This window comes from Salmo salar, chromosome ssa01, assembly GCF_905237065.1.
Source record: "Salmo salar chromosome ssa01, Ssal_v3.1, whole genome shotgun sequence".
Classification (NCBI taxonomy): Eukaryota; Metazoa; Chordata; class Actinopteri; order Salmoniformes; family Salmonidae; genus Salmo; species Salmo salar.
This window is the reverse complement of record NC_059442.1, coordinates 23665061-23680446: the sequence shown is the minus strand read 5'-3', so window position 1 is coordinate 23680446 and position 15386 is coordinate 23665061. Positions and strand designations below refer to the sequence as shown.

General features: G+C 43.3%; 1 protein-coding gene across 3 annotated transcripts in view; it reads right to left on the bottom strand.

Moving 5' to 3' along the window:
* Positions 1 to 15386, bottom strand: part of LOC106579967 (low density lipoprotein receptor adapter protein 1-B-like) — a 75498-nt gene that overhangs the window by 29497 nt on the left and 30615 nt on the right. For all 3 annotated transcript variants that reach the window (XM_014160569.2, XM_014160478.2, XM_014160652.2), the window contains exons 2-5: positions 3701 to 3843; positions 2504 to 2616; positions 949 to 1063; positions 552 to 624 (exon numbers count right to left, since the gene is read on the bottom strand). In XM_014160569.2, coding sequence (XP_014016044.1) covers positions 552 to 624; positions 949 to 1063; positions 2504 to 2616; positions 3701 to 3843 — 444 coding nt within the window. The remainder of the gene's footprint in view (positions 1 to 551; positions 625 to 948; positions 1064 to 2503; positions 2617 to 3700; positions 3844 to 15386) is intronic.

The following is a 15386-nucleotide window of genomic DNA, read 5'->3' as shown; positions in this document are numbered from 1 at the left end:
GGGTAGAATTATGGTCAGATTTGCCAAATGGAGGGCGAGGGAGAGCTTTGTACGCGTCTATGTGTGTGGAGTAAAGGTGGTCGAGAGTTTTTTTCCCTCTGGTTGCACATTTAACATAACAGCCTTTAACCAGAGTAATCTGCCCTTAATAAAGTGGGTTTACTGAACTAAGCCAGGTTCTCCTTTCTGGAGTGGTTGTGCCAACAGAGGCACTGTTTTAATCAAATGTGGACCTTCCTGTTGGGGAGCTAACTATTTCACATGTCTCTGAGTGGTCAGGGCCAAGTTGAGGGAAGACAGGGGAATTGATGTTGCCACATAGTACAGGAACTATGGTGGGATTGAGAAACTCTCATGCAGCTGTTGCAGAGAATAGCTACACGCATTGCATGTGAACAGGAGAGAATGAAGTGTGTACTGAAAGAGAAGAGGCAACACGGTGAAAGAGTAGGGGGGGAAGGAAAGGGAGAGAGGAGGATAAGAACGGTTATGCTCAAAGAATATCAGGCAGCCGTCACACTTCTCTAGTCGTCTGGGGTGACCATGCCTACCTTCTTTGGCGGCCTGCCAGAACTCAAACGCCACTCTGAAGGCCTGTGCCACTGTTAACGTCACTGCCTGGGCCTGGGGGGGGGGGGGAAGAGAGAGAGAGAGAGAGATAAACACAATAAGTATGACAAACAAGATGTTGGCTAAGTGTTTCAAGAGGGGAGACGAAAATTCATTGGTGACGGATGAGAGCAGAACTAGGGCCTACTTGACGAGGGAACATTATCCTAGGTGTTGTTCCCTACTGCGCAGTTCAACTTCTCCTTTTCATTACAAGTGTGGCCTTTGGACCAGAGCTAAATTAACAAGGGGAAGGAAACAGGGAGTGGCACAATCATTCACAAACCCCCCTTGGAGGGAGACTATTTGAAAGAGGGCCCACAACACGCACGGACTCACCACCTTCCTCTTGGTGCAGAGGTAGGCGTGGCACTCCAGGGTTTCGTTCTGTTGGCTCTGGGCGATGTAGGCAAACACTTTGTCGTGCATCTTGTCTGCTGTGCAGTAGGATATCCTGAGGGGGGAATCACAGAGAGACAAACTAGTTTGAATAAAACCTAAAAATCTAAGAGTCACCGTGGATCGGGCAAGGCTATCACACAACATCTTCACTAAGCCTTTAAGCACACTACAATCAATCAGAATTAAACCCTTAAATTTCCACATCAAATAAACCCAACACATTCCACACAGATTCCGCCCACACACTATAGCGTGCGGGTGGGGAGCCACTCAAAAGATCCAGGCGGAGAGTTTTAACTTGAGGACATTATCTGTAGTTGATCCACAGCGTACCTAGGCTCCATTCGTGTCAGCCATAAAGACTGATGCCTGCTGTGTCCGCCTAGCCCACCTGGGCCTGTGGTGTTTTAGCATTATTGGATTGGACCTGGACTCTTAACTACAGTTCTGCTCTTTCTCTAATGCTGGCCCCTGGAACATGCTCTGTTCTGCAGATGTTTAGAGAAATTACATCATTGGTGACGTCATCACCCCAAGACCTGATTGACAGGTGGTTTGGCCAGTCGGATGGGGACCCAGAGCAGTGGGATGACGGGCATAATGAATGACCATCTGCCCTCCCTGTTCCCTTCCACACGAGTACACTGCTGCTCAAACTGTCAACATCACTGCAGAGATAAAATGTCTAGTTTACTAACGACTCAGTGATATAAAAATGCAACGTGTAAAAGGATTCTGCTATAAAAGCCCATTGTGACGCTGTGAGATTTCCGACAGATGTTCGAGTGAGAGCATTGTAAAATTGGGTGTCTAGGTAAATCCATTTCATTTCCTGCTCGCTCATCTTCTCTAGCAGATGCCTGGAGAGGAGGACCCTGGTGAATAACCATTTGCTTTAAATTTAACCAACACCATTACATTGGGTCACAACTGGATAGTTAGTGCTTCAGTATGATGGAGAGTTGAGCGACGTGGTTGTGATTCTGCCAACCCCTCCTCTGTTACTGTGAGAGAGTGGTCCAAGTTCTGGCCTTGAGACCCAGTTAAAACTCCACTCCTCATAAATGTGGAATGTTAGACAAGTGACTGAAGTTTGACCTAAGCAGTTACAAGTCACACTGTTTTCGAAAGGTGAAATTGAGCGTGTGTGCTATCGTGCGTGCCCGTTTGTCAGTATTCACACCCCAGGTGAGGGCTCAGACACACAGATGTTGTAGAGGCCTCTTGAGGGAGAGGAGATCACCGCAAATCAACACTTTTAGGCTCAATGTGATAGATGAGAGGGTCTTGGAAGAAAAGGGAGATTCTGGTGGGAAAAAAACTTTGTTTTTTGCAAGTAAAAAAATGATGAACTTGGCCTGATAGAATTTCCCATTTCAGCTGCTCACAACCAGAGCATGAGTACATCTTCTTCTCCGTCAGTGAAAGGCAGAGAGAGAGAGAGAGAGAGAGAGAGAGAGAGAGAAACAAAGAGGGAGACATGAGCACTAACCTGTATATGGAGATGTTCTCGATCAGCTGGTTAGAGGCATAGTCGTAGAGGATGATTCCTCGAGGGGACACTTTTAATGTCACTTTCTGGAGTTTCTTGCCACTAGCTTTGGCCTAGAAAGACAGACAGACAATATTAAATATTTAAAATCAACTCATGCAATCACAAACATTTGTGACACTTACCAGTGTGCAAATCTGTGCTAAAAGTACACATCTCGATTGTCCATTTACACTTCTGCTACCTCCTCCAGTGCTGACACAGAACTTGTCCAAAACATAGCCTTGACACCAGCAGGCATTAATCAAACCTACACGCCCTAGCCAAAACACCCTTCCCTCAGAGAAACAAAACACACGATTCAGAAAACACTGGGGGCCGATCACAGCTTCCTAGCTACAACGCATCATTATACTGGAGAAACAGATCTATTAGACAACTTCATACTATAGTCTGAAGGGATGCATCCAGACCCCTCAGCTGCTAATGATATCCCTAACACACAGAGTCAAGACAAACAGCTTGTTAGAGTTCTAGAACACACAAACACCACTCTGGTGCTTAACAATGTGGACAGAGAGCCTTGGGCAGAGTTTGTTTACACCCGGAAAGGAGAAGGACAGCAGTAGAAAGACTCAAGGCAGATCTAAGCCATTCTCTAAAATACTGCTTTCAACCAGTCAATACAATAAGTATTGGGTCCAAAACAACACTACCTAGTGTATTAACTGTCAGGACCTTGTTAGTCTGGTCAGGGTGGCGACATAGAGCAGAGTGAGTCACCTATGAGACTCTGTCCTGTGTGCCCTGGGCCTGATCAGCGTTCCCTAATTGAATTAGTGTGGCGCTGACAGATTTCTTAACAATAAGCCTTTCTGTTACTGTATAATAACCCTGGCCAAAGCAACACACAGATGCATCAGTACTAATCGCATCTGATTCAAATGAAGGCAACAACTTAATGGGAAAATAAATGGGACTGTTTTATACTGTGGTGGTACGGGTATTAAAATATAAGGAATAGATCACAATCCACTGTATGTTTGGGAAAATTGTCAAAAGGGCCTTTAAAGGTCAGGGAATCTATATAGAATGGATTTTGCATTTTGGGGGGGATCAGGTGCAGAACTCCTTGGGAGAGGATGAGTGGGAGTATAGAAGGTCAAGTGTGTGTGTGTGTGTGTGTGTGTTGCTGACCGTGGCAACAATCCTCTTGACGGCGGCTGCAGAGAGCTCCTCTCCTTTGGGCTGCTCCACCAGCGTGACGCCCAGGTACTTGAGTTGGAACAGCATGCCCTCCAGCAGGGTTTCTCGTGTGTCTGTCCAGTTCTCTGGCAGCTCTATGGAAAGAGGACACAGGTGAGAAGAGACAGGTACAGGGGACATACAGGTGACAGGTCAGACTGATGGCCCAACGTTCTTCCATCTAGAAACAGAGTTTATGATTAAAGTTTTAGGTCATTTAATTTGCTTCACCAGTTTCTGTGTAAAATCCTCCAAAGGCCATTGAACTGTACTATGGTTGTGTGTGACCATTCCTTAGATTGGGGGGGGGAGGAGGACGGGACGGTAGAGAAGCAGACTGTCTCAGACCAAGGTTTATCATACTAACCACGTTTCCATCCTCAGTTCTTATGCTAGTAAAGTCATAACAATTGTATAAATGACAACAGAATTTGTTCGTTCGACATGGTGGGATCTTTTTGTGTCGGTAAAATGAATTATGAGAAATGTTAATGGAAACACCTTTATGCGCAAATATTGATATAATAACCATCATATCGCAATGATATGGTGTGCGGTCCTCCCACTACGACTAGGGAAACCATGCAGTTTATTAGGCTACAGAATAAATAAGTTATGTTGTTATGCAACGGGTGGTTTGGAATTCCCATTTTTAGAGCCTGTCCGTACCTAGCAATGCACTACCACTACTAGCCTTAGCACCTGTAACTCGTCATGGACGATTTTAAAGTTGTTTTATCCACCAACATTTGAAGAATGGCGCCAACAAGAAGAGTAGGAGGAGGATATGAAAGAAATGAAACAAGAAGAAGAGCAAGTGGGGGACCAGTACGGAGAATTTTTTTAATGAAATGTATGCATTCACTACTGTAAGTCGCTCTGGATAAGAGCGTCTGCTAAATGACTAAAATGTAAATGTAAGTGGACCAGCAACCTGAGCCTAACATTAACATTAGACATGCAGAAATCAGTAGCGCCGTTATAGCCGACATAGAAAAAGAGAGAAATGAAAAAGCTACATCAAGACAACCCAACTGGGCAGTGAAGTGCTTTCTGGAATGGCTGTCAGAAAAGGGGATTAACTGGCAACCCGTTGTATAAAAGCAATAAAACACTTGAGTCCATGTCAAAACACATGGACTCGCATGCATTATTGCTTAAATGAGCTTCACAGGGTGGTGAATTTGATGCTCCTTTCCAATAAATAGAGGGTCTTATTCTGTTGACATGATAATCGAATAAAAATATTCTCGCTCTTAACCATAATAATCTTATCATGTAGACTAGCCTACCCACACTATCTGTGAGCTGTTGGCTACAGCGCACATGCCAAGACTAGAGTAGGCACATTTTAGGGCCGGGACAATACCAGAATCACAATATTTTTGGGATGGCAAATATGAAAACATGAAGCAGACCACACTCTATGTTAAATATTGTGTACTATAGCTTGGAAATAAATAAATGTGACTCTGGATGAGAACATTATGTTTATTTTCAACATTAAGGCTGTTTTTATAAATAAGTAAAATCTGCTTTGTGTTTTGTTTCCTTGCCACGATACAAATATACTTAGCACATTTGCTATTTAACGCAACAGATTTTGTGATAAAACTATTGGTAGAGTTGAAAATGCGATGGGAACACTTATTGAACATTAGAGTTTTATTCTGTACATGAAAACTTAAGCGAAAAAGTACATTTTGTGTGCACTAGTCATCATGCACTGATCTGTATCCGCAACAAGTCAGTTTGGTGGAATCACCACTTTTAGGAAACTGCGCATATTTTCTGAAAATCTGTCGCCAATTCAATGGAAACCTAGCTTCAGCCTTTGGACAGTCACCTTAAAATGTGAAAATCTGCCAAACCAGGCATCTATCCAGACATTGGGCAAATACAGCAGGACAAACTTTGGTACATGCAGAGAAGGGATTGGCACATCAAGAGCTTTTGTGTCTGCTCTATTAAAAACGTTATCAAACCAGTAAGAATCAGATACATTTAATCAAAAGGCTCCTCTCCCTACATAACCGTTCCTTCAAAAAGTTCATTTGAAATTCTATTAGTGTCCTTGTTATTGTAGGTCCCCCTCTGGTCTATGAAACAATGACATTCAATGAATCTAATATTGTAATATAATGAGACGAATAGGAGCCCTGCCATTTCATTTCTTTAGCCTTTTAACTCCAGAATATGCTGTGAGCAGCTCAAGGACCATCTCCCTCGGTCTCTGTATAAGGCCAGATTGACTAAATGCCTCAGGCTCAGGACAGAACAACAGTTGGAGCTGAGCAAAGCAGAGGACTACTATTACCTATAGCCAACTCCCCCTCTCCCATGAGACCTCAGTCTCAGCCAAGGCCATGAGGAATCACTGCATATATTAAGTTATTAAATTATTGTATCTGAGCTCCTTGAGTGTGCAGTTCTCCTTTAATTTTTCAGGGATCACTGCAATAGAGGAGCAAACAAACAAACATGCACAGACATGCACACAATCCTCTAAATAGCTGTGATTGACATAACAGGCTTCTTATTCAGAGTGCCGTAAGCACCCTGTTTAAATACACTGACTTAATGATTAGTGTTACAGGCTTAGATCTGAAAGACTGGCCAGTACACTGAAATAGCCTAATTCATGTTTCTGAGACGAAAGACGAATGACAAAGGTTGTTTTGGACTGCTTTCGTTATAAAAACAAAATGTTTAATCTTCATACTGCACTTCCTTCCTGAAATCAGAAAACATAAAAAAGATCTGTATCGAAATGGAAGAAACTTACACACGATAGTGACACAGGAATTTGGAAGGGAAGAGATGACATACACACAGCTAGGATTACAACAGCTAGGATCTCCAAGGACTGGGATGCTCCCCCACACACACCCTCCAACACCTCAAACCTTTAATTGACTCGTCGCTCTTAAGAGGAGCATTCACAAGCATCAGGGTGCTCAATTCTGTTAGACCACCATGAGACATGGCCACCTGCCCCCTTGCCACTGCTCACTTCTTGGGAGGTCTCTGGTGGTCAGTGATATATGTTGACCTCAGGGTCATCTAGATGGAAGATCCTGTCTTCACAGCAGCCGTGGTCTTACAGAGACATTCAGCCAACTGCAAAGGTTACTACTGTAGGTTAAAATCATGCTCGGAGCGTCAAAGGTAAACCCATGGATTGGATTCCATGTAAGCTATAGGCTACTCTTCACTGCAAAAGGTTAAGATTCTTATGCTTTCCCCCTATGGAGCCACAGTCATATTCTACCACAGTAAAATGCCTGAGGTCTAGCTTGCTACTTTGCTTGCATTTCAGAACCAAAATCTACCCATCGAAGGCCACACTCGAAGGCCACTGTTTTGAAAAGTGCAACAACGTGACTGCCCTTTAAAGCCTAACAAGGAGTTGAAACTAGAAACAAACATTTTCAAATAGGGAATCTATAATTTTCAACTCTCTCCCCAGCCTTGGCGACCAGCATTCAGTAAACACAGGCTTTGTCCAATCCAACCTCCTCAATTCATCCATCCTTCTCCATTTTATACTATGTAGTACTGTGCACCTCCGATAGTCTTTTCTTGATTTGGTGACTGTGAAGAAACCTCTGGTGGCGTATGCATGGATGTCCAAGCTGTGTGCTAGTAGCTTAAAAACAGACACCTCAGTGCATTCAGCTTGTCAACACTTCTTACAAGAACAAGTAGTGATGAAGTCAATCTCTCCTCCACTTTCACCCATGAGACATTGACAGGCATATTATTAATGTTAGCTCTACGTGTACATTTGCCAGTTGTAATTGTCCGAGGTCCCTCTTTGTGGCACCTGACCACACGACTGAACAGTAGCCCAGATGCAACAAAACTAGGGCCTGTAGGACCTGCCTTGTTGATAGGGTTGTTAAAAAGGCAGATCAGCGCTTTGCTACTGTTGAATCAATATGTTTTGACCATGACAGTTTACAATCCAGAGTTACTCCAAGCAGTTCAGTCACCTCAACCTGCTCAACTTCCAAATGATTTATTACCACGTTTAGTTGAGGTTTAGGGTCCCAAATACAATGCTTTTAGTTTATGAAGTATTTACAGTGCATTCGGAAAGTATTCAGACCCCTTCCTCCACATTTTGTTACAGCCTTATTCTAAAATGGATTAAATGCACATTGTTTCCTCCTCAATCTACACACAATACCCAGAATGACAAAGCAAAAACAAGTTAAAATATTTAGCAAATTTAAAAAAAACAAATACCTTATTTACGTAAGTATTCAGACCCTTTGCTATAAGACTTGAAATTGAGCTCAGGTGCCTCCTGTTTCCATTGATCATCCTTAAGATGTTTCTACAACTTGACTGGAGACCACTTGTGGTAAATTCAATTGATTGGACATGATTTGGAAAGGCACACACCTGTCTATATAAAGTTCCACAGTAGACAGTGCATGTCAAAACAAAAACCAAGCCATGAGGTCAAAGGATATGCCCGTAGAGCTCCGAGACAGGATTGTGTCAAGGCACAGATCTGGGGAAGGGTGCCCAAAAAAATTCTGCAGCATTAACAGTCCCAAGAACACAGTGGCCTCCATCATTCTTAAATGGAAGAAGTTTGGAACCACCAAGACTCTTCCTACAGCTGGCTCCCTGGCCAAACTGAATAATCAGGGGAGAAGCGCCTTGGTCAGGGAGGTGACCAATAACCCGATGGTCACTCTGACAGCGCTCCTCTGTAGAGATGGGAGAACCTTCCAGAAGGACAACCAGCTCTGCAGCACTCCACCAATCAGGCCTTTATGGTAGAGTGGCCAGACTGAAGCCACTCCTCAGTAAAATGCACAACATCCCGCTTGGAGTTTGCCAAAGGCACCTAAAAGGACTCACAGACCATGACAAAAAAGATTCTGGTTTGATGAAACCAACATTTAACTCTTTGGCCTGAATGCCAAGCATCACGTCTGGAGGAAACCTGGCACCTTCACTACGGTGAAGCATGGTGGTGGCAGCATCATGCTGTGGGGATGTTTTTCAGTGGCAGGGACTGGGAGACTAGGATCGAGAGAAAGATGAATGGAACAAAGTACAGAGTGATCCTTGATGAAAACCTGCTCCAGAGCGCTCAGGATGTCAGACTGGAGCGAAGGTTCACCTTCCAACAGGACAACGACCCTAAGCACACAGCCAAGACAACACAGGAGTGGCTTTCGGACAAGTCTATGAAGTGGCCCAGCCAGAGCCCAGAATTGAACCCGATCGAACATCTCTGGAGAGACCGGAAAATAGCTGTGCAGCAACACTCCCCATGCAACCTGACAGAGCTTGAGAAGAATGGAAGAAACTCCCCAAATACAGGTGTGCCAAGCTTATAGCATCATATCCAAGACGAGGCTGTAATCACTGCCAAAAGCGTGCTTCAACAAAATACTGAGTAAAGGGTCTGAATACTTTTTAAAATTGCAAAAAAAAACTGTTTTTGCTTTGTCATTACGGGGTATTGTGTGATGAGGAAAAAACTATTTAATCAATTTTAGAATAACATAACAAAATTTGAAAAAAGTCAGGGGTTCTGAATACTTTCCGAATGCACTGTATAACTTATTCCTTGCCACCCATTCTGAAACTAACTGCAGCTCTCTTTGTTAAGTGTTGTAGTGATTTCACTCGCTGTAGTAGCTAACGTATGTAGTGTTGAGTCATCCGCATGCATAGACACACTGGGTTTACTCAAGGCCAGTGGCATGTCATTAGTAAAGATTGAAAAAAAAGTAAGAGGACTAGACAGCTGCCCCGGGGCATTCCTGATTCTACCTGGACTATGCTGGAGAGGCTTTCATTAAAATAATGCCCTCTGTATTCCGTTAGACATGTAACTCTTCATCCATAATACAGCAGGGGGTGTAAAGCCATAACACATACGTTTTTCCAGCAGCAGACTATGTCAAAAGCCACACTGAAGTCTAACAAAACAGCTCCCACAATCTTTTCATCCCCAATTTCTCTCAGCCAATCAGTCATGTGTGTAAGTGCCGTGCTTGTTGAATGTCCTTCCCTAGAAGCGTGCTGAAAGTCTTGGCAATTTGTTTACATTAAAATAGCATTGTACCTTGATCGGACCACAAAGGTCTTAAAAGCTATAGTACCCGAAAGGGCATCAAGCCGTCTGAAATTACAAGCATCTGCATACATTAGACACTTTACTTTTCCCTCCAGGGGCATTTCCTCCATTCTTTTATCTCAACACACATGTACTGTGTGGATCACTGAGAACAATCCCTACTAGAGGCTTTGGGGTTGACGACAGTTCACTCTACATACAGAGCTTCAGTGTACTCCTTTTCTCCTTGTCCCCTCCCCCCTCTCGCTCTCTCAGAACCATACATATACATGGCTGTGCTCTTTCGCTTCTTCCGTCCCTCCCCTCTCTCTTCCCTCACACTCTCTCCTTACTTCTTAAAGAAAACCATAGGAGTGGCTGAGATAAGCAGGGCAAGAGATAATATAGTCTAGCAAAATTATATACCACAAAGTGAAAACATTTTCATGCTATTTTCATGCCCAAAAGCAATTTAGTCATGGAGGGAGGGCCAATTCTCCACATGCCAATTACTCCTGAAATAGCTACATTAAAGTACATCCACCCTTTGAAGCCAAACTCAATGTCTATGAGAGAGGGGTAGCCTATTCTAAGAGTGCTGCTTCGTATGGATAATTAACCATTTCCATATTGGAACAGAGTGCCACATTCTCATTCTTCTCCTCTTGCTGCCCAGGAGAGGTTATTAGCGCACACTTCAAAGGCTGCCTATGCTGGCTGGACCACAGCGCTGCCTGTAACTGAACGGAGTGCTGCACACACGGCCCAGGCCATTTGGCAGCGACACAGAGGACCACAGCTGCTCCCAGAACAGGGGGCGTGAGTGTGGTCGACTCGGCCCGTGATCTTTAAAGCCAAGCCTGGATAATGAAACGGTAGAGGTGTGTGTGTGTCTGTGTGTGGAGGCGACTCTGACTGAGGCACTGGAGGGGTAGGTGTCTACTTCTGCTGCCATGGGACGACATTAAGAACAGACCATCTCACACCAAAGCCAGCTTCTGCACAGTGCACACAAATTAATTGACCAAAGCATGTTCACTCCGCATGGGGAAATGGGCAGAATGGAGGAAAGCCCAGTGAACAGGCAAAACACACACACACACACACACACACACACACACACACACACACACACACACACACACACACACACACACACACACACACACACACACACACGTGTGGACTGAAATGTAATCAAGGCCAAAGTAGGGAAAGATAAATAAAAGATTCCCCTAAAGTGGCCCAGATACATTCATGTAGGCACATTTCTGTTTGAGGTGATACACCATATGCCCCTCTATTAATAAAAGACAAGGCCCTTTTTAAAAATCCCATTATCAGGCACCACCATCATGAATGAACTAACAATGAGACAGTTACAGGAATACAGAATCCCATTGAATGTATAGACATTCTTCAAACAGTAGGGTCTATACACCACAGAGTCTGTCATAGCTGTGAGAAGTGTGATCCAATTCCAGTGTCTTCTGTCACAGCAGATAGAATGGTGCTTCCCTCAGAGCTGTGGCAGTGAGAGGTGTCAGACTAATCCTGCAGAGAGACAGAGAGAGCAGTCTGCTCCACAGCCCTCTAATCAAACAAGCTGTGAGAAGCCCTCTCTGACACACTGCCGTACTGATACACCACCACGCCGCCTCCAGTACTCTGCTTCTCTCCTCCTGGATCAGACCAGTCTTAACACATCAGTCACGAAGAAGGGAGGGAGGAACAAATACACCCTACTACCTTCCTCCTCCCTTCTTTCTCTCCATCCGTCAGTGTTCTACCTCATCTGAACCCAGAATAGTTTCAGGGGACTGTGCCTTGTCTGGTAGCTGGATCGTGGGAAGATGGCAGCAGTGAGATAAAACCAGTGAACGGCTCTGAATATCAAACAGATGTGCCAGCGGCTACAAACTGTCTCCTAGACTACCGGTAGGCAAGAGTGTTAGCCAGTAATTGATTGACAGTGACAGTGCATGGACATTCTGCCCATCTGAGGTCCCTCAGTACCAGTGGGAAGCAGAGTTCATTTCGTCAAAAACAACTATGGCAAAAAATATATACTCTCACCACCCTACTTTTCCTGACTAAAACTATGACGATAACGAAACACCCTTGAAAATAACAAAAACTATTACAAATTACTTTTAATTTAAGTCTATGAAATTTTTATAAAACAAGAACATTTGACATGAAGCTCCTTTTCATTGGTTTTGTCCAATCAATCCCTGCAATCCTCTTTTTGTCAGAATTGAAAATGTTCAGTTCTGTGGTTGATTGATCTGATCTGCCCAGCTCTCCCACACAGCTCCCAGGCGGTCACTTCCGTCACTCGTCAATCTTTTGAACTGATGTGAAGCCGGGACACTTGTATCTAACCTCAACTAGAAACAAAATGTTAACTTTCTCTTACTTTCATCTAGGCTAGTTTTTATTTGATCACGTCAGAATCTCTATTTTCCCATGCGCACTGTTATTCATTCAGCTGTGTTGCTGCTCTGGCAACATGGTCCACAAATACGAGTTGCAGGTTGCTTTTTATCGTATGGGAAGAATAAATTCTATTTGCTGAATATCAGGAGTACAGTAATAGTTCTGGCATTTTTGTAAAGCTCAAATTCTCCCCTTTTCAAGGAAACCACTGTTATTTAACCCCTTGACAGTTATGATATGGAGAAAATTAGAGCTGTAAAATGTTTAAACAGTAGCCATGGCTTTATAGCCTATATGGTTAATTATGGCTGGCATTTGTTACAATCTGCCTCAATATCAATGTTGCCAGCTAATGTATACGAGGGGATAGTAGGCCTATACTGGACAAGGCTATCTGAATGTGCACATGATGGTGAGGAGGAAGTAACCTAAATATTCATTATTTAATAGAAAAAATGCATTAACTATTATGTGACTAAAATGGCTGTGACTAAAACTATACGTTTTTTAGGCGACTGATTGTAACGGCCGTCGTAGGAAGTGGACCAAGGCGCAGCGGGTTCAGTGCTGATTTTAACTTTATTAGAACACTTACTAAACAAAACAAGAAAAAACGAACGGACGACAAACAGTCTTGCAGGCAACACACAGCTATGCAAAAACAACCTCCCACAATACCCATAACAAACACACCCCTATATATAGGACCTTCAATCAGAGGCAACGAGAAACAGCTGCCTCCAATTGAAGGCCCAATCCCAATTAACTAAACATAGAACTAAACACCCTAGATCAGACATAGAAATACACAGCATAGAACCTAACCAAAAACCCCGGACTAATCTAAACAAACACCCCTCTACAAAACACATAAACCAACAAACCCCGAACCACAAAACAAACACCTCCTGCCACGTCCTGACCAAACTGTAATAACAAATAACCCCTTTACTGGTCAGGATGTGACACTGATAATAACTAAAACCAACGAAGGATGAAATGACTAAAATGTGACTAAGATTGAAAGGTACTTTAAGACTAAAAACGAAACGTAAAATATACTGAACCAAAAAATACAATGTAAGTGTTGGTCCCATGTTTCATGAGCTGAAATAAAAGATCCCAGAAATGTTCCATACACACAAAAAGCTTATTTCTCTCAAATCTGTGCACAAATTTGTTTACATCCCTGTTAGTGAGCATTTCCAAGATAATCTATCCACCTGACAGGTGTGGCATATCAAGAAGCTGATTAAACAGCATGATCATTACACAGGTGCCTTGTGCTGGGGACAATAAAAGGCCACTCTAAAATGTGCATTTTTCAAATCACACAATGCCACAGATGTCTCAAGTTCAGGGAATGTGCAATTGGCATGCTGACTGCAGGAATGTCCACCATAGCTGTTGCCAGAGAATTGAATGTTCATTTCTCTACGATAAGCCGCTTCCAATGTCGTTTTAGAAAATGTGGCAGTACTTCCAACCGAGCCTCACAACCGCAGACCACGTATAACCACACCAGTCCAGGACCTCCACATCCATTTTCTTTACATGTGGGATCGTCAAACCAGGCACCCGGACAGCTGGTGAAACTGTGGGTTGGCACAAACAAGGAATTTCTGCATATTTAAAAATTGTTGCATGTTGCATTTATATTTTTATTAACTGTAGCTGCCAAATTAACACTGGTGGGAAGCGGCATCAGTGCCTTTAGTCACCCTCTGAGCTGCTGTAGCTGTAACAGACCTTTGATGTGGGACCAATTTATGTTTTATTAGTCGTACCAGAGGACAGGACAGAGACCCAGTGTAAAAAAACATGAGATCAGAATCATCTGCAGCTGCACTGACACGGTGTGCCAATCTCCCTACCAGATCAATTTAGTCAGGTCATTCAGATGTCCACACATCGCTACTAATGTCAGCTGCTACCCAGAGACCTCAAACGCAGTGCTTCTGAACATCAGTAACAGCATGGAGCCTCTGGGTTCATACAAACACACGGCAGCCGTTCCCTCTGTTGTTGAACAGACCAATGAGTTAGAGGAGTTGAGAGGACCATAACCTTACTCTTACAGTGCATTTGGGAAGTATTCAGACCCCTTGACTTTTTCCACATTGTTATGTTATTCTAAAATTGAATAAATTAAATAAATCCTACATTTAAACACAACACCCCATAATGACAAAGTAAAAAACATTTTTTTTTGCAAATGTATATACAAAAATATACATACATATTCAGACCCTTTGCTATGAGACTCAAAATTGAGCTCAGGTGCATCCTGTTTCCATTGAGATGTGTCTACAACTTCAGTGGAGTCCACCTGTGGTAAATTCAATTGATTGGACATGATTTGGAAAGGCACACACCTGTCGATATAAGGTCCCACAGTAGACAGTGCAAGTCATAGCAAAAACCAAGCCAGGAGGTCAAATGAAGAGCTTTGAGACGGGATGGTGTTGAGGCACAGATCTGGAGCATTAACATTTCTGCAGCTTTAAAAAGGTCCCAAAGGGCGGCAGGTACCCTGGCGGGCAGTAGCGTTGGGCCTGTAACCAAAAGATTGCTGAATCGAATCCCCGAGCTGACAAGTTAAAAATGTATCGTTCTGCCCCTGAGCAAGGCACTGTTTCTGTGCAGCCGATGATGTGGATGTCGATTAAGGCAGCCCCCTGCGTAAAGGGTCTGAATACTAATCAAAATCTGATATTTCAGTAATAAATATATACATTTGTAAACAATTATAAAAACCTGTTTTTGCTTTCTCTTTATGGGGTATTGTGTGTAGATTTAAAAAAAAAAAATCCTCATCAATCCGTTTTAGAATAAGGCTGTAACGTAACAAAATGTGGAAGTCATGGGGTCTGAATCAGGGGAGGCTCCTCAGAGGAGGATGGGGAGGACATTCCTCCTCAGTGAATTTTTAGATAAAACTATACTAAATATAATCACGTCACCAAATAACTAATTAAAACACTATTTTGCAAAGAAGGTCTACAGTTGCCTCAACAGCACTCTTTAGGGTAGCACCATGGTGTAGCCGGAGGACAGCTAGTTTCCGTCCTCTTATGGTTACATTGATGTCAATACAAAGCCTAGGATGCT